Source organism: Enhydra lutris, unplaced genomic scaffold (assembly GCF_002288905.1).
Source record: "Enhydra lutris kenyoni isolate GAN:26980312 unplaced genomic scaffold, ASM228890v2 scaffoldscaffold14, whole genome shotgun sequence".
Classification (NCBI taxonomy): Eukaryota; Metazoa; Chordata; class Mammalia; order Carnivora; family Mustelidae; genus Enhydra; species Enhydra lutris.
This window is the reverse complement of record NW_019154098.1, coordinates 11,675,777-11,696,326: the sequence shown is the minus strand read 5'-3', so window position 1 is coordinate 11,696,326 and position 20,550 is coordinate 11,675,777. Positions and strand designations below refer to the sequence as shown.

The 20,550-nt window shown below is 52.1% G+C and overlaps 1 protein-coding gene across 3 annotated transcripts in view; it reads right to left on the bottom strand.

Annotated features, from left to right (window-relative positions):
• Positions 1 to 6,275: 6,275 nt before the first annotated feature.
• The window catches only part of LOC111146849 (ArfGAP with SH3 domain, ankyrin repeat and PH domain 1), a 353,910-nt gene continuing 339,635 nt past the window's right edge, over positions 6,276 to 20,550 (bottom strand). For all 3 annotated transcript variants that reach the window (XM_022502557.1, XM_022502555.1, XM_022502556.1), the window contains 5 exons: positions 20,246 to 20,315; positions 17,942 to 18,000; positions 12,702 to 13,201; positions 11,337 to 11,459; positions 6,276 to 8,907 (listed from right to left, as the gene is read on the bottom strand). In XM_022502557.1, coding sequence (XP_022358265.1) covers positions 8,833 to 8,907; positions 11,337 to 11,459; positions 12,702 to 13,201; positions 17,942 to 18,000; positions 20,246 to 20,315 — 827 coding nt within the window. In that variant the 3' untranslated portion in view covers positions 6,276 to 8,832. The remainder of the gene's footprint in view (positions 8,908 to 11,336; positions 11,460 to 12,701; positions 13,202 to 17,941; positions 18,001 to 20,245; positions 20,316 to 20,550) is intronic.

Genomic DNA, 20,550 nt, shown 5'->3' with positions numbered 1-20,550 from the left:
CTTTGGCCGGCTTGGAAGGCTTTAAGAGTTTACGATTCCAGAAGGTCCCATCTTCTTGAAGACCTGTTCGTTTCTAAGAGTGGACGGAAAAGACCACCCACAGAATGGGAGAAGATTCTTGCAAGTTATCTATTTGGAAGGGATTTGTCTCTAGGATATATAGAACTATAACTCAGTACCAACCACATTCTAAAACGGGCAAAGGTTCTCCATAACCATTTCTATAGAAGAGTCACCCGTGGCCAGTAAGTACGTGAAGAGATGTCCCATGGCGTTGGGCATCAGAGAAACGCAGGTCAACACCACAGCGAGATGCCGCTCCACACCCGCGTGGCAAGCCGTGATACAAAAGGCAGATAATAAACAGTGTTGTCAAGGATGTGGAGAAACCGGAACCGGCATGCCCTGCTGGCGGGGACGTGAAATGGCACCGCCACCATGGAAAGGTCTGGCATCTCCTCGGACGGTCACCCACCGCGTGACCCCGGCCCCGGCGATTCAGCTCCTGGTGGACGTGCGAGAGGCAGGAGGGCACACGTGTACACAAGCCCTGACACAGATGTTCACAGAGGCCTGACTCGTAATAGTCACACCAGGGGAAACAGCCCAAATGCTCCTCACTGGATGAACACAACGAAGCCTGTCCCCAGGGGAGTCTGACCTGGAGCTAAAGAGAAAGAAAATGCTGATGCATGTGACGACGTGGACGAACCCGGAAGACACTACGCCGAGTAAAAGATGCCAGTCCGAGAGGACCACACACTCTGCGATTCCGTTTATAGGAAACGTCTACAAGAGACACATCTATAAAGATGGGGAAGTACGTTAGTGATTGTCAAGGGCTGGAGGGAAATGAGGGGTGACTAATGGGTATGGGGTTTCTTTCTGGGGTGAGGAAAAAGTTCTAGAGTTGAGTGTGGGGGTGGTTGTACAACTCCGAGAATACACTAAAACCCCCTGAAATGTATACTTTAAATGGGTGAATTATATGGTCTGTGAATTATACTGAAATAAAGCTATTACATGTTTAAAAAAAAAAAAGAGTAGGGAAGTGGGGAGGTAGGAGACAGGTGTCATGGGCAGAGTGCCAAGGAGGCAGCTGGCTCATAAGGGGCTTGCCCTGATCAGTCCTTAGGCTCACCTCTGCTTTCTAGGAGACTTTACTTTTTACTCTATTATTTTTTAAAGATTCATTGATTTACTTACTGGAGAGGGAAAGAAAGAGGGAGAGCGTGCAGGAGGAGGGGCAGAGGCAGAAGGAGAGGGAGAACCTCAAGCAGATCCCCAGTGAGCGCAGAGCCCAACGCGGAGCTTGATCCCACAACCATGAGATCACGACCTGACGCGACATTAAGAGTCGACGCTTAACCGACGGAGCCACCCCAGTGCCCCAGACCTTTTTTTTTTTTTTTTAACTTTTGTTGAAGTATGAGCCGTGGGCTGCTGGCGCGGACTCAATCCGGCTTGCAAGGATGGACTGTTGGCCTCTTTTCCCAATGTGGCACTTAGCGACAACATGTTAGTAGTCAGTGATCAGCCGTGTTAGAAATATTTACACCATGTGATAATTGACTCTCTCTGCTTGACTTAGTTCACTCAGCATCATCTCTTCCAGTCCCATCCATGTTGATACAAAAGTCGCATATTCATCCTTTCTGATGGAGGCATAATACTCCATAGTGTATATGGACCACATCTTCCTTATCCATTCGTCCGTTGAAGGGCATCTTGGGGAGGTGAACCATGAGAGACTATGGACTCTGAAAAGCAATCTGAGGGTTTTGAAGGAGCGGGGGGTGGGGGGTTGGGGGAACCAGGTGGTGGGTATTGGAGAGGGCACGGATTGCATGGAGCACTGGGTGTGGTGCAAAAACAATGAATACTGTTACGCCGAAAAGCAATAAAAAATAAAAAAATATACTTACACCACAGGGATGGGGAAATGCTAAGATAAGGGCTTTTAAAGATATATTTTTTGAGGGCTGGCTACACCTTTGTCAGCACGCCACTTAGCATAACACGTGCAGGGAAGCGCACGTATCGGAAGCCAACAGCTCGGTGAATTTCACCAACTGAGAAAACGTGTGAACAGCACCCGAGGAAGGAACAGAATGGGATCTGCACCCCGAAGTCCGCTGGGTTCTTCAGGCTCCCCCTCGGGCTGCGCTGATTCGGACTCGCACCCCCCACAGCTGGTATCGTTTTGTATGTTAGATAGACCCGAAGTTGGATCCTTTCAGTGTTTGGATTCTTGCCCTTAACACGGGACACTCATCTGCTGTTTGGCCTGTGATCGTCCTCATCCCGCCTTGCGGCGGACCCTTAGTTAACACATCCATTGTACTGTTGATGGGCAGGTTCTAGGTTTCTACTATGATAACTAGTCCTGCTATGGACTGTTCTTTAGGCCAGCACGTGCACCCATTTCTCCCAGGGCATCTACGGGTCCCCGTGGTGGCACGTTCAGCTTCCGTAGACAGATTCTCAGCCAACTTCCCTTGTCTTCCCCTCTCCTTGCAAGCTGGCTCCCCACCCCAGCATCTTCCACTTGGGCACAGACCAGACAAGGCCTTGGCTTTTGGTGGGAAAGCGAACCCCAGGCCCCGGGCTCCAGTCCGCAAGGGCAAGTGGGAAAGCCTGGGTGTGTTCGCTGCTCTGTTACCTCTAGGGCTTGCTTTGTAGCCCTGTACACCGAGGTCCAGATCGGGCAGCCGTCGGCTGGTATCCGGAGGTGGAGCCGCCGGGGAGTCCTGGTGTCTGAGCTTGCTGAGTGGTCCCAGCTGAGCAGGAGCTAAGCTTGCACATTCGGACAATGCATTCTTGTGAATCTTTGTTCCGCAGCTTAGTGCACGGTAAAAAGAGGGCCATTGTCAAGCCGCCTGTTTACTGGGTGGGAGTCAGGAATATGCAGGGCAAGTGGGCGGAGCGAATGTGGCTCAGAGGCTCCCTGGCCTGGGCTGGCTGGGGCGGGTGCTCCCCATGCCTTTAAACGCAAGGTGCTCCCCGTGCTCACAAGACCCGCCTCCTTCCACAGCAGGTGCTTTTGCTGGGTTTCCTGTGTTCACTCATTCAAGGAATACTCAGCAGTCACCAACAGCATGTCAAGCACGGCATGAATCCGTGTTTCTGATTTCTCACCTGTCACTGGGGAAACTGAGGTTTCTTTCTCTCTCTTTTTAAAGATTTTACTTGAGAGAGAGTGACCCAGAGAGAGAGAGCATAAGCAGGGGGAGGAGCAGACTCTCTGCTGAGCAGGGAGCCCGATGTGGGGCTCGATTCCAGGACCCCAACATCAGGACCTGAGCTGAAGGCAGAGGCTTATTCACTGAGCCACCCAGAAGCCCCAAAAGTGAGGTTTCAAGTTGTTGTTTTTGAGGGGCTGAGAGGGCCCGGTGTCCCCCCCGGCGGTGCATGGGTATCCTCGGGGGATGCCGGCTGGCTGTAGACTCCTGGGCTCCCCGGAGATGTAGAACGACAGACTCTGAACCTCCGAGGTCAGGGCCCTGGAGTCTGACTTCCATGCTGAGGCCCCCGATGATGCCAGCACAAACCTGAAAACCTGGCCCTCGTGGGTTTCCAGGCCAGCGGCAGATGGCACATTTGTGATCTGCTTGGACCTATAAAGAAAAATCCAAGATTCTGTCCACAGAAGCGTGAGGCCCAGCAAGTCTTCTCCCCGGGCGGTAATGGCAGTCCCATTAGCCTGCTCCCCGGGCGGTTTTGCAGAAGGTCAAAGTTTTGGCCTCTGAGCCTCAGACTAGGGTTTGCTGTGGGGTAAGATTTTTGCAAAACAGCTGTGTTTATCTGAACTTTAATTCCTGTTTTCAGGAGCTGGTGTTTCAGCGTTAGCACACGGGGCTGCTGTGCTCACAGATACACAGTGGCTCACTCACGGCTCTCGCACTGGACACTCCGTACATGCATCGGGACCTCTGCGTGCCGTCGGACCTCTGGCTCTCGTGGCAGAGCAGCTCAAGGAACACTCCCTGGGGGACCCTCTGAATGGCAAACTTCATCGCATTTCATGGTTCACACCTTCCCTGATGGGCTAACCTCTCCACGGAAGGCTGGGGCAGGCTGGCAGGGCTCCAGTTTCCCTTCAAAAAGGGCAGCCAGGGAACACAAGAGCAACACAGAGGCAGCGCGGGTCATGGCTGGCGGCCCCATGGGCCCTAACCTCTGGGTTTGAGTCTGATCCTGGCCTTCACCGGCAACTTGACTTTTGGCAAGTAACGATGGGATCTGCCCGAGCCACAGCCTGCTGGACGGTAAAATGGGGAGAGACTGGAGCAGCTTCCTAGTGCTGCGGAGCGGAGGACCGTCCTGCTGCCAGGGCCCCGGCGCGGGTGAGCTGTCCCTGTGCAGGTGGGGGCACCCAGGACTCTGGGGGGCCCTGCTGCAGCTGTCCTGGGGACGCTTCCCACCGGTGGGGGCCGGGGGGCAAAGTGATTGGTGCTTCTTCAGCCCCCCTCCCCACAGGTTCCTCAGGGACAGAGTACGGGGTTCCTCCCTGCAACCACGGGCCTGGTATCTTCTTGATGCAAAGAGCATGTTGGGGGAACTTACACGCTCTGATGTTTAAGGGTAAGGGGACCTCCTGTGCAGCCCAGGCTGAATGTGCCCCGCTGTGGGAGGGGGCACAGCGTCAGCTGAGGCTCACTGCAGAGAGGTGAGCCCACCAGCTGGGAATTCTGAAGTCCTGCAGACCCGGGGAAGTAAGATTACTTCTGGCAGGGATGAGAACACATGGTGGGGGGAGGGGAGTAGGAGAGGTCGAATTAGAATTTCTCTCTCTACCACCCCCCCCTGCCCCCCCCCCCACACGTACGTACGTATTCCGGGAGAGGACAGGGTGCTGGGTTAGAGGAGAAGCAAGGGAGTGGGACAGGGGAGGGAAGGCTCTTGCTGAGGCCACAGGGACATGGGCTCATAGTGCTCCATGAGTGACCTTGAGCAAGGCACCTCAGCTCTGTGAGGGCATGGGCCTCAAGAGGGGACTGAGTGCACATACAGGAAACGGGCTCATCAACCGTCTAGCATTCGAAGGACTGAAGGCAGGGAGGTCAGACGTTCCTCTGGTTTCTAGCATCACGGGGGGAGGGCCGTCTGGGGCTCTCCGCATTCTGGAGGGGCTGCTTCTGAAGCGGGGCAAGTCTGTTCATTTCAGACAGACACTGTCCAGGTTTAAAATAACGGAGAACCAATGTAACCATTGTAACACTGTGATTAGAGAAAGCTGGCTGCCTCTTTGCCTGAATTATCCAGGTGATTCCATTAGCCTGTCCCAGAACTATCCCGAGAGTCACTGGTTTCCATGCCAAAGCCCGTTTTCCCTGGCAGCGTGCTCTGTAGTTTATCTGGTCTAGGTGTATGAACAAGCACTAAAATCTCCCAGAGTTCTCGAAAGGAAACAGAAGGAAAGCCGAACACTCCAGAGTCTTCCATGCTGTCGCTTCAGGCGGCTTTCTACCTCCACTCCTCTGGCTGGAACTTCGCAGTGCAACAAGGAACCATCCTAGCACAGCCTTGGGGGCCAGAACTACTCGTGTGGGCTCCGGACTTGGTCATACCAGCCCATGGCACCTCCTACATGACAGTGAACACCCCTGAGCCCCGTTTTTGGGCTCTGTAAAGCGGAGAGGTGCATGCATGTTTCTTGCTGTCTTGAGGGCGAGAAGAGATCATGTAGGCCCAGTGCCTGGCCCTGGGTCTCCTCCCCACGTGGCAGTGCTGGGAGCAGCAGCTACAGGAAAAGAAGGAAACGCCCAGCAGCCCGAGGGCTGGGCATCGTCCTCCCTCTTCATGTGGAGTGGGTGCATGGAGGTGGGAGTGGGAATGGGGGGACCCCCAAATGCTGAGCTCTTATGTTTTGTAAGCTGAGGGAAGTGATGGACATTTTTTTTTTTTTTTAAAGATTTTATTTATTTATTTGTCAGAGAGAGAGAGAGAGCGAGCAAGCACAGGCAGACAGAATGGCAGGCAGAGGCAGAGGGAGAAGCAGGCTCCCCACAGAACAAGGAGCCCGATGCGGGACTCGATCCCAGGACGCTGGGATCATGACCTGAGCTGAAGGCAGCTGCTTAACCAGCTGAGCCACCCAGGCGTCCCATTGATGGACATTTATGTATCCAGAGCAAGCTGGGACAGAGGAGCTGGACTGACCTGTTATCTACCCCCACTCCCCCCAAAGCCCAGCCAAGTGGAGTCTTGACTCTCTCCAAGGGGAATAGAGTGGACAACTCACAAAATGGCTTGATTTCAGATGTTTGGGATCAACTGAGAATATGTTTATTTAAAAGCAATTTAAATATTAAAAAAAGTAGAAATTAACACATACAGTACTGAGAAATGGTCACATTAAATACATGTGAAACGACAAGCGTACTGATGTCTGCTGGTAACATCCTGATGAGAGTTTGGAATTTGCCTCGTGGCACTGCGGGCTTCCTACACGACACACAGAGGTTCTGGGCAATAAAAAAATAAATAGCAGTTGCTGTTCCACAGTAAAGTAAGACACAGACTATTTGCAGAATGTAACTTTCCCTTCTGGGGGAAAAAAGAACTAATTAACTATTTTTTTTTTCATAAGGTTCCATACCTTCAAAATACTATATCATGTACAAAACTGCAGATTTGCAGTGGCTCACTGAGTTGAAGAACAGTATCAGACTCGCACTCGACCAAGATCCCCAAAGGCATTCCTACCTGGCTTTCCTATGTCCCACAGGAAGCTGGATTAGAGGGAACTCAAATTCCTCACGGAAAACAAAAACAAAACCAGAGGTGGGGGAGAAGGTATTAAAAAATGCATTTGTGTAAGTGGTTTCAAAAGAAGAAAAAGAACAGACAATGACTCCATGTAATTTTAGACATCGAGGTTTTGAGTTTTTTAGAAAACCAGTTTATTTTGAGATCAGCTGAAAATACTGTAGGCCACAGAAACAAATAGTTCTTTAATGCAACTAAAAATGTGTACTTGAATGAACCAGGACTCTAGGTCACTTCGGACGGCGACTTCCTGTCCCGACACCAGTGCGGCCAGTAAGCGGGGCTGCAGTCGCCCAGCCGCCTGCCGCCACCACTCTCGCCTTCTGTGTGGGGCTCACGGGGTACCCCCCTGCCCAACCACCCCAGCCTGGGCGGCGACTGCTTAAACTCACTCTCCGGGAACAGCTGAGAAGTCGTGCTGCAGGTCTGTCACGCACGGTGTACTTACTAGGTGGTCACTCCAAGTTCTCGCAGTGCTCACTTAAGCAGAACTAAACGGATACTCACTGAGCACGGAGACTCTATTAAGGACGGCTTTTCCTAGGGGTTCGGTGGGATGTTGTGCTTCTGTGAAATGAACCTTCCTCTCTTACTGCCGAGGTCATGGGCTTATAGGATTAGCTTTCTGTGTGGCGGCCCGCAGAGCCGTGTAAGCAAATGTGATGCCAGAAGGCCCCGGGGGTCTTGGAATCAAGAGGGCAGCCCTGCTGACCAGGGAGGGCAGCTACCGTGCTCTTGGCAAAGTCCGGGGCTGGCGTTCTAGCAGTCAGACAGACAGACGGATGGGGCCTGGACAGGCGGACACGGAGGGACACCCGCTCACAGCGCCTGGCTGAGAACTGGCCTGACCGTAACGTGTCCACGGCACCGAGTGTGAGACTGGCAGGCTCGCCGCCGACGGGGGCAGAACCGGGAGCGCGGAGCAAGGAGAGGTGGCGTCCGCGGAACGGCGTGAAGGGCCGACTTTCAAATTCCGTCATCTTAGTGAACCATCTCGTCACGCATTTGAACTGATCAAGGAAAAAACTAAGAAAATAATTTAAGTTGATGTGTTCGGGGCTTTAACACAGGCAAAGGACGCTAATCAGAAGAGGAGATGGAACTTCACGCTGTGAGAAAGCCGAATGACTGGTTAGAAACAGATATTGTTGCAATCTTATAATTTCTGCTTTAATGGCGATCAGGTTAAAAAATGTACAGTTCCACTTGTCCATACTATTCCTTTATAAAAGGCAGATTTCGGGTAAGCTTCTAAATGCATGCATAATGTAGAGGCTAGTGCTTCCTGGCGGTCCTCAGTTCCTGAAAGTTGAGCTTCTTCAGGTGTGTTCTAAGCTTTTGTCAAAATAGTCGTGAAGGATATGTTATTTTTGCATAATGAGGTAATATCTCAGGGGCGGGCACTCCTCACCAGAAGACCATGTACACCCACCTGGCCTAACCTGCATGAGGCAGCGGGGACCGGAAAATGCCACCAAAGGTGTCGGGTCGGCGAATATTTTGCTGAGGGAATAACACTTACATTGAACCGAGCACTTCTTTGTAATAAACACCAGCGTCGGTTTCTGTAGCTGTAAACTGTGTACACAGATAAACTACAGGCTGGTCTGTCCTGGAGCTAGAAGTCTCGCCTGGAGAACAGAACCCACCTCTTTGCTAATGTTGCGTTTGCAGTAACACAGCTGAGAACACTGATGCGTTAGGAACACAGAGTCGATCCCCTGCCTTTCCACGGTTGCTGGAGACACTCTTATTTGCAAAGCCAGCAGTTCCTAGATTCCTGGTTTTGTCTGTCTGCTGGGAAAGCAGCACAGAGGTGGGAGTGCTAGAGGGCCAGGACGGCAGACCAGTAAGGCGTGCCGGGTCCCAGGGCCCCTGACACTGGCGAGGGCAGACACCCCCTGGGTATTTACAGCACACACCACAGCCCTCCTGAGGTGGCCCTTCCGGGAGTCTCTCGTTCTGTAACAGCAGCTATATACACACGTGTGCACGGGGTTACGTGGAGGCAGCGGTCTCGCATGACGATGTGGACAATCTTAATTAAGGTTCTGCTTTTTGCTAGTCGGACAGGATGTGAACAAAGGACACTGGAAAGACCCCCTTCCTTTCAGGCTGTCCTTCAATGTGCCCAATCTGTAAGGAGAAGAGAAAGTTGTCAGGCTGGAGGCAGCTGGCAGCGGCCCAGTGACAAGCCCCGTGGGTCACAGTCCCCGTGGACTCGGGGTGGAAGGCGCGGACCCTCCCCTGCCCTCTGGGGGACCACATAATCGCAGAACAACTAACAACAGAAGGTGAAGGTGCGGCCCACACCACGCACACGCGGCCTTCCCGTGAGGGCGCCCTTCCTGGGACCCTCGTCTTATACCCAGGGTGTCCATGGCCCACCCCCCAAACCAGGTGGAGAGCCTGCCCGTGGTCTCCCACAGGCTGCAGACTCGAGTCCGTGCTCTTCACCCAGGGCACAACTGCCTCTCCGCTGAGCGACCTCAGACAGGCCTTGCGGGCCTCTTGTCTGGAAGACGGGGCTAAAATACCCTTTCCTCTCAGGCCTGTGGTGAGATCACACAGTCACCAGTCACCCAGGTGGGAAGGGCTGCTCTGGACCGAGCTTGTTTTCTGGTTGCTGTGGGGGAAGGAGACGGTGAAAGCAACTCTACCGTCTGCTGCCCAAGCCTGTGCCACAGTCACCCGCGAGAACTTGCCAGTGATCTCAGTTAGATCAACACTCATTGCAGGAAAGAGAATCCCATCGCGAGCCTTCCACAGAATGAGCAGGACGTGCACGCTGGCTTCAAATGACAAACGCAGAGAGAGGAGGGCGGCTGTAAGAGGTGGGCCAGGCCAGCTCTCATCTCCATCCACAAAACACCCGCGGCGCCCACGGCGGCTGGAGTAGGAGCTGTGGGCTAGCCTGGGCTGCCTCCTCCATCTCCCAGGTCTGTGACCTTAGGCCACCACTGGGCTACTGGGCTCGCTCTTCTTATCTTGAGGGTGGAATGGACTGCAGACCTGGCTTCCCCGGCTCAGGGGGCCTCACTCAGGTGGTGTCCTGCACGTGAGCGGGTTTTGTGACTCGGAAGTCAGTGGTGACATGGGCAGCATTGTTTTATGTCTGGCTTGGCAGATGTGCTGACGGCACACAGAACTCCCACTGAGGACGATGCTAGAGGCACCGTAAGAACTTTCCACTTACTCCCTCTGGGTCCTCTGCTGTCGTCACCGGTTTCTTAGCAAAGGATCTGATCAATACCTGCTTATGATAATATCAATGTATCCCCAGATGAGTTCTTGGGACATCTTTGTGAGGCAGGGTTACTCCTGTCCCATTTCTGAGCAGGAAACAGGCTTATGGAAGGAACATGCCTTAGCCAAGGCCATAGAACAACTCAGGGACTTGCGCCAGGGTCTTCGGGGCCCATCTCCTTGTCATGACTCCAAGGTGGCTCTTGAGCAGGCTCTAGGCCAGAAGCAGGCCCAACCCTAACGGAAGAGGCAGGAAAGGCCACGGGGCCATCCCCAGCACGTCCCTCCCCGAGACAGAGAAAGAGGCCTCATCACTTCCTCTGGGGCACCCCCGCTTCAGCACCCTGCAAATTCAGGGCCAGTAATTCTGTTCTCCCAAGCATCCCTGGCTTCCACCGACCAGAGGCTCAGGGCAGCCCCCTCCGGTCCTGACAACTGAAATTCCTCCCACATAGCCAAAGGTCCCTGGAGGGCAAAACTGCTCCTGCCTTTGGTCCAAGCAGAATCCCTATGGCTGTGACCAAGAGTCTGGAGACATTCTCCAGGCCCAAAGGTGCATGCACACCTGTACATGTGTGTACGTGTGTGTATGTGTAAGTACACGCACGTGTGTTTCTGGGCCAGCGCAGGCTCTGTGGGCTGAGCTATGAACCACAGGCCCCTTTGGGCTGGCAGCACACAGGCTGCCAAGGAAGCCGTGTCTCCACACCGATGCTGGGAGGCACTCCGCCAGGAGAGAAGTCAGACCAGCACCCACGATGCCTCTGGCCTGCCGGCTGTCCCAGGAGCCTTACTCCGGACACAGAATGAACAGCACAGACCCATGGGGCCGTGCTTCTCATCACTGAGAATCTGCAAACGGCCACTGCGTGAGGACAACGAGGTCTTTCCTTCCAGACACCTGGGCAGCAGGTTTTAATGTAAAAGGGATTGTCACAGGTATTTTTCACTTACTCCTCTAAAATCAAGAGGAAGGTGTCACGCCCCACTTGACAAAGACAGAACCACAGGCTGGATGAAGGAGCCTGAGGCCGGCATGGAAGGGGGAGAGCACTCAGGCTCTGAGAGGATTCGGAGCCTTGACTGCCTGCTCCAGCTGTGTCACATGCTTAGCCCTCCCGAGCTCGTCTCACATCTGAAATAGCCGGAAATGCCTGTGGCTCACAGGCTGTGTGCACACGAGGGTCCATCACATGCACACGTTAATTCTCCCGACCCCATTTCAAAGCCCCGCGGCTGTGTGTCTAGCATGACCGAGGGAAGGGAACACAGCCGGCGAGGATGCTGGAGGGGCAGCGGGCGCCCGGCCGGGTACGTACCCACCACTCCTGGTCCTCCTCCCCTGTGACGACAATCACTTCCCCCTCCATGAAGGTGAGCTCATCGTCATTGTCCGCCTGGCAGTCGTAGATGGTCTTCACTCGTCTCACCTTGTTTTTCCCCTTCAAGACAGAAACGGGGCTTTAGTGGGAGAAAAGGACACACTGACCTTGGGCGCGTGATTTAACCTCACTGAGCCTCAATTTCTCCTCTGTCAAGGGGGAGGCCTGTCCGCCAGGAGCCCAGGAGCTGTGTGCTCCCTCTCTCTTCCCGAGCACTAGGATGGAGCCTGGCGTTCGGGAGGGCCCGCTGCCCATCATGTTCACAGGCAAACTGTGGGTGGTGACTGACATCCAGCCTCACCAAAACCCCCGAGGCTCCCTGCCCTCCCCACCCCCAAGAGCAGCTTGCAGAGATGACAGCAGAGTCTAAAAATGGATCTGGGAAACATGATGTAAAGAGAAATGTGCAGCTTCTGCATACTGAATGCACAGCATAAACAAATTTCTCAATCCCCTCGTGGAAGTACTAAGTCAGCACATGCTGGTTAAACAGGGCGGTGGCCCTGGGCGGGAGGATCCCAGGCAGTTCCCTGAAATGTTCTAATTTGTGATCAGTTTTCACTTATGCTTTTATCTGTTGGGACTGCTGGTTCTTTGCAAATAGGAAGATGGAAATAGAGAAATCCTCTTCTAAAGGTTTCTGGAGCTTAGCTCATTCAGTAATCAGTATTTTAAAAAAGCAAGCTGTGTCTCTCTGTGTTTTGGGTCAAGTGAGTTCTCTGCGCCCCGGTGTCTCCCTCAGTCCCCTGCTCCTTTCTGCAGTCTGTCCTGGGCAGTGCTGGCTGGAGGGACCGCAGCTGTGCAAGGCTTAGTGGTCTCAGCTCGAAGGCCCACAGGGGCTCCTTGATCATGGGAAGGATTTGATGAGGGCATAAAACCACCGTCAAGTGCAGAGCCTGAGCCGGCATCTTGCACAAGTCCATCTGGGGCGCCAGGACTCCACTCTCTCATGGCAATGCTGTTCTTACAATGAGCCACGGCAGAACTGTTGTGTGGAGTGGGGGGCCTTTTGGTTCTCACTGACTGTGCTCCTCAGCCTGGGACACCAGGGCCCCTGCTGGGGTGCAGAAGATGGCAGGACCAACGACCACTGAATCCTCTGGCTCAGAGAAGTAAGTAATGGGCCCAGGTGCCGCAGCGAGCGCAGGTCGTGAAGCCCGCCGGCTGGAGTCCAGCAACCACGTCCCTCGCCACGGGGCTCGGCTCTGCTGCACCGCGGAACCCCAGCTGGGGCACAGGCCCTCCCCCAGGTCTCGGAGTGTGGCAGAGTCTGCCACAGCCTCAGAACTGGCCTCTACCCACCGTGTTGATTTTCCTGGGCAGTGGTACAGGCGTCTCAGGCAGGGCGGGCGCGAGGTCATTGGCATCTTCGGACGCTTGCTTTTGGATGGCATCTCGGGACTGCACGTTTGGGGAGAGATCTGCTGGCTGTGACTTCTGGGTGGCGTCGGGGGGCTGCTGGGCCTTGGGGGACACCTCTCCAGTCTGGGACTTCGCCAGCAGGTCTCCCAGCTGCGGTTTGGGAGGCAGGTCCTTCATCTGTGGCTTGGGAGGTAAATCTGCCAGCTGGGGCTTGGGGGGCAGGTCGCCCAGCTGGGGCTTGGGGGGCAGTTCTCCTGGCTTCGGTGGCAAATCTCCGATTTGGGGTTTGGGAGCCAGTTCTGTGGGCTTCGGTGGCAGGTCTCCGGGTGGTGGCTTTTGTGGTAACTCTGCCAACTGTGATGACTTCTGGAAGATCTCGGCTGGGATGTTGGCTTTGTCCAGGGAGAGGTGATGGCTGGTTTCTGTTTTCCTTAGTGCCACTGTGGGAAGCAAGCACAGAGAGGGAGGTCTCCAGAGGGGCCCCAAGGCAGGGAAGTGCTGCCCTCTCCTTTGGTCACCGGGAAGACGGGGACTGGCGGCAGTGGGGGTGTGTGTGTAGTGTGTGCCCGCTCCAGGGCAAGACCCAAGTGCACAGGTGTGCAGTGCCCGTTCTTAGAGGAAAAAAGCTGGAAGCCTGGAAGGTGTCCACATGACCATATGTGATTTCATGCCTCAGTTACCTAAGAACGGGATGTCCAAACTAATCCAGAACTAAAAAAGAATAAAAAAAAAAAGACTGGAATACAAACAGGTTATAGAAAATTAGACATATAGAGTTAGGTTTTCCACAAAACTACCACCTAAACATAGCCACTTACAGTAATGTCCCGTACTTCCTTCTGGACTCTTCCACACATTTTCCATAGACAGAACTGTGATCTGCTTTTATCTATATACTGCTTTAGAAAGCGTATTTGCCAGGTCAATAAAATTCCTCTAATGGCAGTAGATAATTTTTTAAAAGATTTTATTTATTCATAAGACAGCATGAGCAGGGGGAGGAGCAGAGGGAGAAGGAGAAGCAGGCTCCCCACTGAGCAGGGAGCCCAATGTGGGGCTCGATCCCAGGACCCTGGATCATGACCTGAGCCAAAGGCAGACGCTTGACTGACTGAGCCACCCAGGCAGCCAGCAGTACATAATTTTTAATGTTGCATTCTGTCCCATTGCATAGCTGTATCAGAATTTAAATTCCCCATGTCTCTAGGATTCCCATACTACATACGAGGTCAAAGGTCTCTCCTCTCGCCACCTCCGCCACCCCTCTGAATCTCTGCTCCACTTTGGTGATACAGCCACACCTACTTAGGAAACCCTACACCAGATTACAACACAGACTTTGTAACTTTGTTTCTTGCCCACTTACTATGTTCCAGAGAATGTGCTAGGCAGGTCCTCCCTATTACCTGTATACCACCGTGTCAGGATTCTAGTTTGTGGAACCATTCCCACAGCTCTTGGCACAGCTCTATTGGTGGGACCTAGGACACTGAAGACATGTCTCCAAGCCCAGCTCTACCATGTACTTGACTTGCTGTGTGATCTTGGGTAAATGACACAACCTCCCTGTGCCTCACCTTCCTTATTTCTAAAACAGGAGTTAATACAGGTAAAGAATTTGCCAACAGGACCTGGCAGGCTCTAAGTAACCTCTAAGGGTATTATCACTACTGTAAGGCAGGGTTCTTTGAGGCCAGGATTCGTATTTTTACTTATCCTTGGAACGCTGGCTCCTGGTATGTATAGAGGCCAAGCATATCGTCTGCATTCAGCAAGGAAACAGCTGACTGAGGCACATTGAGTAAGTCACACTAAGAATTGTATTCTGGAAGTACAATACATTCAGAAGGATGCTCTTACAGTTTACTATGAACAACAACAAAACAAAACAAAACAAAAAGAAAAGATGAACCCCAGGGCTGCCAACCGTCAGAAGCTGCACCGTAGCTGCTTCTGCTCATGGCCTGCTCAGCCACGTCCCAGGTCACCGGCTGGCCCTTGACCTTCAGCTGATAGGGCTCAGCTCAAGGAGTTCAAACAAGCCAGAGTCCTCTCTTGCAAGTCACACACCGGGTAAAGGCAAGTCTGAGGCAGCAGTAAGGGGGGCTGGGGAGCTTCCCGAGGCAGCAGGGCTGGCCAGCCTTGCTGTGCACCACTCATGGAGGAACAGAAACTGTAAGCGCCAGGCGGACACAACCCCAAGAAATTCGAGTCTGGTTCGAGAAACTGGTTCTTTAGGAGGGATGGGAGCCAAACAATGCGATGCTTGTGGCCGAACGTGTGGCATGGCGCCGTTCATAGCGAACAAGCTGTGCTCTGTGTGGCTGCGGGATGACAGGGTCCACCTAACACTTCATGGCACCAGACAGCAGAATACCGTGCAGCCAGTAAAAGTTTGTGATGGAAAATGTTTCTGATGTATTATGTGAACAAAAAACACCCCCCACTTAAATCGAAACCTAAAACAAAAAAAGTACAGTAAAAAAGATACAAACTAATTGTGTATGTTGGGTGATATAAGATGACAGGTGGTTTGTATTTTTCTTCTCTTTGATTGTCTGTTATTTTTTAAAATCTTCTACAATGAATACATGTGCTTTTATAATAAGGAGAAACAAAATAAGAGAATTTCTCCTCTAGGGAAGCTTGCCCAGCCTTTGGCTGTTCCTTTTCCAATCTGGTTTTATGTTTTCCCCTTTCCAGTTAAAAGTCCTTTCTGACCCTCCTATCCTGCTGGTGGGAATGTAAACTGGTGCAGCCACTCTGGGAAACAGTATGGAGGTTCTTCAAAAAGTTGGAACTAGAGCTACCCTATGACCCAGCAACTGCACTACTGGGTATTTACCCTAAAGATACAAACATAGTGATCTGAAGGGGCATGTGCACCTGAATGTTTATAGCAGCAATGTCCACAATAACCAAACAATGGGAAGAACCTAGATGTCCATTAACAGATGAATGGATAAAGAAGATGTGGTGTACAGATACAATGGAATACTATGCAGCCATCAAAAGAAATGAAATCTTGCCATTTGCAACAACGTGGTGGACCTAGAGGGTATTATGCTGAGCGAAATAAGTCAATCAGAGAAAGACAATTATCATATGATCTCTCTGATATGAGGCATTTGAGAGGCAGAGTGGGGAGCTTGGAGGATAGGGAAGGAAAAAATGAAACAAGATGGGATCAGGAGGGAGATAAACCATAAGATACTCTTAATCTTATAAAATAAACTGAGGGTTGCTGGGGGTTGGGGTGGGATAGGGTGGCTGGGTGATGGACATTGGGGAGGGTATGTGCTGTGGTAAGTGCTGTGAAGTGTGTAAGCCTGATGACCCACAGACCTGTACCCGTGGGGCAAATAATACATTTTATGTTAATAAAAATAATTAACTAAAAAAAATTAAAAAAAAAAGTCCTTTCTGAACTGCCTTTTTAACTCTGAAGGAATGACAGGCAAACTTCCCCCCAAACTGGATCACAGTGTCACTGCTGGAGTGAGACTCATTAGGAATAAGAAAGAGATGCTGGGGCAGGGACTATTTCCTGGGTGTCACGTGCAGGCCAGCAGGGGCATGTGGCCATGAGGGTAGGGTGGTGGGAGGCTCATGTCCTGTTCACTGAGAACACAGAAGCCAAGTCATTTTGAGGACAACAGAGAAGGTGTGAAGGAGACGAGGGGTAGCGCAAGGGCGAGTCAGAGGACCCAGCAGAGGGAGGGCACCAGGCAGCCTCAGAGGCTGCGTGAGTTCAGGAGTCAGGAAGCAGAGCGGAGCTGCTGTCTGGACTCTGGTTCTCCAGCCCAGAGCTGATCAAGAGAGCAGAACCGGCACAGGAGGCATGAGGAAGAGGACAGAGAGTGTTAGGAGAGACGCCTGCTTACAAACCAATGTGGGACAGTGAGAAAATGGCAGCAGCCATGGGGGTTGAGCAGTTGGGCTAAGAACTGCTGTGGTTTGGGAGCAAGATGAAGGGAGCTGGACAGGAAGGTGGAAGGAATCAGGCGTAACGTGTGATCAGTGGGGGAAGAGCACGGGGATGACTCGGGGGCAGACTGCTGACAGATTTCGGGGGCACAGTGCCCTGAAAATACCTCCAACTTCTCTTGGGATCAGGACAGCCCTTTGGGCAGAGGTTAGAAGAGGAAAACAATGACTTGAGATAAAGACTCAGTAAATCCAGGGAAAGCTTCCTCTGTGTTCTACGGAGAATGAACTGACCGCCACCTGGGACTCTCTCATTATACTACACAGGAGCCCGGTCAGTGCACTGCCAAATATGCCACTTTCCCAAAGACCCGGGGGAGGGGTGGATCCCAGCTTCCCATCGTGAATCCCTAACTTTGACTTCTGGGGACAAAAGTCTTACGTAGACACGGAAACCCATGGGATGGCCACGAGTCCTTTGAGCCTCCATCTGCCCTGTGGCCTTGCAGCCCTAAGTGAGGATGGACAAGATGAACCAAAGGCGTCTGTGGGTGTTCTCAGCTCCCAAGCTGGAGCTGGCAACAAAGAAGAAGGAGCAGATAAGACAACGGACATGCTGGTCTTACAGATGAAAAGCTCGATCTGGATCAAGGAAGATCTGGTCAAAGAACCAAGTGTCTTTGCTCGGCAGGGAAGCAGCATTTACAGACACTGCTTTCTTGTGGTTCTCAGAGTGCCAGTATCTCTACTTTGCATGATGGACGTCATCCCAGCAAAGGATTTCTGTGCCATGGAAAGTGAGGGGCTTTCTGAAGCATGACCTCATTTCGTCCTCACAAAACCTCACGAAGCAGGTATTCCTGCTCGTGTTTACAGGTGAGGAATCAGGCTTCAGGAAGCTTCTGAGTCCCTGGCCCAGGCCACACGGTGAGTGGCAAAGCTGGTACTGGTTGCCAGGACTCACACTGTGCTTTGCAAGAGAAGGAATGGTATCTCCAGACCCAGGGATGATAGTATATCTTCTAGAAAAGGACTGTGGTTTTTTTGGGAAAAGTATAGTGTTTTGCTAATCACAAAAACTGAGTTTATAAATATCTTTCTTTGTTGAATAGATACTTATTGGGCACCTACCACATGCCAGATGCTACTTTAGGCATCTGGGATTAAGCCATGAACTTAAGAGACAGAGACTGCTGTCCCCTTGGAGGGTACTGTGACAGTCTAATTATGTGAACACGAGAAAGAAATCTTACCTTTCTGAGGTAGTTTAGGAAGAACTCTTGGACCAAGGGCAGTCTTTGCAGAGCTGGTGCTAATTAATAAATAAAAATCATTTAGCATCTCAAAATGTTATAATATCGCTAGTAATCTAATATTCAAGGAAATCACAGAGTTATGCTGAATTCTCTAAAAACCCTTTCAAAATTTCTTCAAGAAAAGATTATAGTCTGTTTCCCATAATTCAAAATTTGGCTGGGGAGGACCCAGGAAAGGGTGAACAAGGCAGCTCTAGGAATGACAAAGCCACCACCTCCACTCCTCAGGGAATGTCTGAGTGTCTGGCGGAGCATGACCACGGGGGGCCACACCGAAGTCTGTCTCCACACAGGACACTATCTGCCACCCTAACTCTTGCCACCCCCCCTCCCCCCCGCCCCAGGTTGAGGACACTGATGTCTGGGGACTTTCAGCAGAGGGTCCCAAGGCTGGCCAGGGGAGGAGCTTATAAATGGAGACCTCGTTCCGTTCATCACCAGAGCGCAGGTGTCCTTGGGGGTACGAGAGCAGACAGCGTGGGTCTCAGACCTCCAGACTCTCCCTGAGCTTTCCCTCCTCTTGGAGCACTTACAAAATGAGTGGGGAAAAACACCCAAGTCTTGGGAACAGAAGTCCACCCCGTGGGGTCTGAATGATCCAATGCCCCTCCCCATGCCCCTGCCACCACCGATATGCCAAAGGCTGCGGAGGGCACATGCGAGCCGGCTGCCACGATGCTCCTTCAGCAAGAGGCTGGAGCTATTCTCAGAGGATGCCAGGGCCTGACAGCCCCAAGGGCGCAGAGAAGCCGAGCACTGGAGTCCTCTGTGCCAAGAGCGCCTCTGAATCTCCTATTTGTCCTCTTCTGCCCTAGGATGTCCCAAGGTTTGGCTTTCCCCTCTTTGTCTCCTAACTGCATTTAAAGGAACAGGGAAAGCCAAACCAACCAAACAAAACAGAGTCAAAGAAGATGAAATGCACGTGCTGTCACCTCCTAGCCGCTCTCTCCTCAGCTCTCGTGAAATCCTACTGCCCCCAGACTATGGACGTAACGTCCCTGTGAATCTGAAAACCCAAAGCTGAACCCCTTTGGCGCAGGTTCTCAGGGAAGCACCCCTGTCGACCACTGACGTGAGTGAGACGGTGATTCTGGACCGAGGCCCTGGGTCAACAGCGAACGCCTGTGGGCCTGGGCCGCTTCCTGCACAAACGAACACGAGGCCGCCACTGTGTGCATATGTGTGTGTGTGCATGGGTGGCTTGATTCTCTTTAAAAAGCGTTCTGAAGGCACTCTCCATGTATCATACACTCTCTCCCTCTGGAAAAAGACTCCAGAACTGCAGTCTGAGTCTCCCTACTTCCCCACCCCCACCCCCCTGCCCCGAGCTGGGTGGAAAGGGGATGGAGCAGGAACGACGGGCAGGATGCAAGGGGAAGGGATGATGGGACGTGGAGTCTGGAGGACCATTGGGTTGAGTCCAGCTCTGACATCTGCCACCACTTAACCTCTCAAGCTCTCAAGCCCTTCCCTCAACTATACAACGGAAGGAATAGTAATCGGTCTTTCTGACAAAGACGTAAAGACTAAGTAGGACAGTGGCATTAACATAAATGGAGACTTTGTTTTGCTCTTTGATAAATTCTAGAAAGCAATCCCCCTCTACCAGCTGACTCCTTCTCCCCAAGGTTTTGGGACTGGAAGTGGCTCTTTGTGTCTTTATCTCAGATCAGGCCTCTGGAGAAAACTCTTTGCATTGGGATTGGACAGATGTTGCCCACAGAAGATCTTCCAAAGTACCCTGTTTCCATGAAAGGAGGGAAGGAAGGGATGCTGCTTTTAGCCTAGCTTAAGCAAATCTTACAAATGGGGCACTTGGAGAGTCCTATTTTTATGTCTGAAAATCTCTGGGCTGTCAGATTTCCCTGAGGACTGTTTTAACTCCCAAGTCTGTAAAAACGAGTCAAGAGTAACAAAACAAAGCTACTTAATTAAAAATTAAAAATACAGCCTCATTCTGGTAGACTCTGACATGAGGGAAGCGAGGCCTGTCCCCAGTGGGAACCTGGAGGGAGCAGAGCCTGGCACTGGACACCCCAGCCTGCTGATGTGCCTGGACACAGTGGCTTGTCCCGGCTGGCCCCGAGGGCCAGGTGCACAGACAGTATACGTTTCGTTTCTTCTCCCCATCAGCACCAGCTGGCAGGCCACACTTGGAATATATTGCTATAACACCCATTTCTAGAATTTCGAACAGTGAGCTGTGATCCCCACCGAGGGAGAAAGGTGAAGGCGGCTTACCTCGATTGCTGAGACAGTCCCTCAAACTTGTTTGCGGTCTTACTTGATGATGACGGACCCACATCGTTACCTACAGGGAAAAATCACACATCATGTTGCATCTTCAGACAGGGAAGTGGAGTAGCGGGACTTAGGACGAGGCAGACAGGCACCCGCTGGTTCCAAAAAGGAACTGGAAAGTTTCGAGCTACAACAGTATGCATTTGTAACTTTAAAACAAAACTAAGTACCGGTGTGGGCTCTGACAGTGTTTACTCATTTTTATTTTATTTTATTTTTTTAGCTCTTCAACGACTATGTCGAAA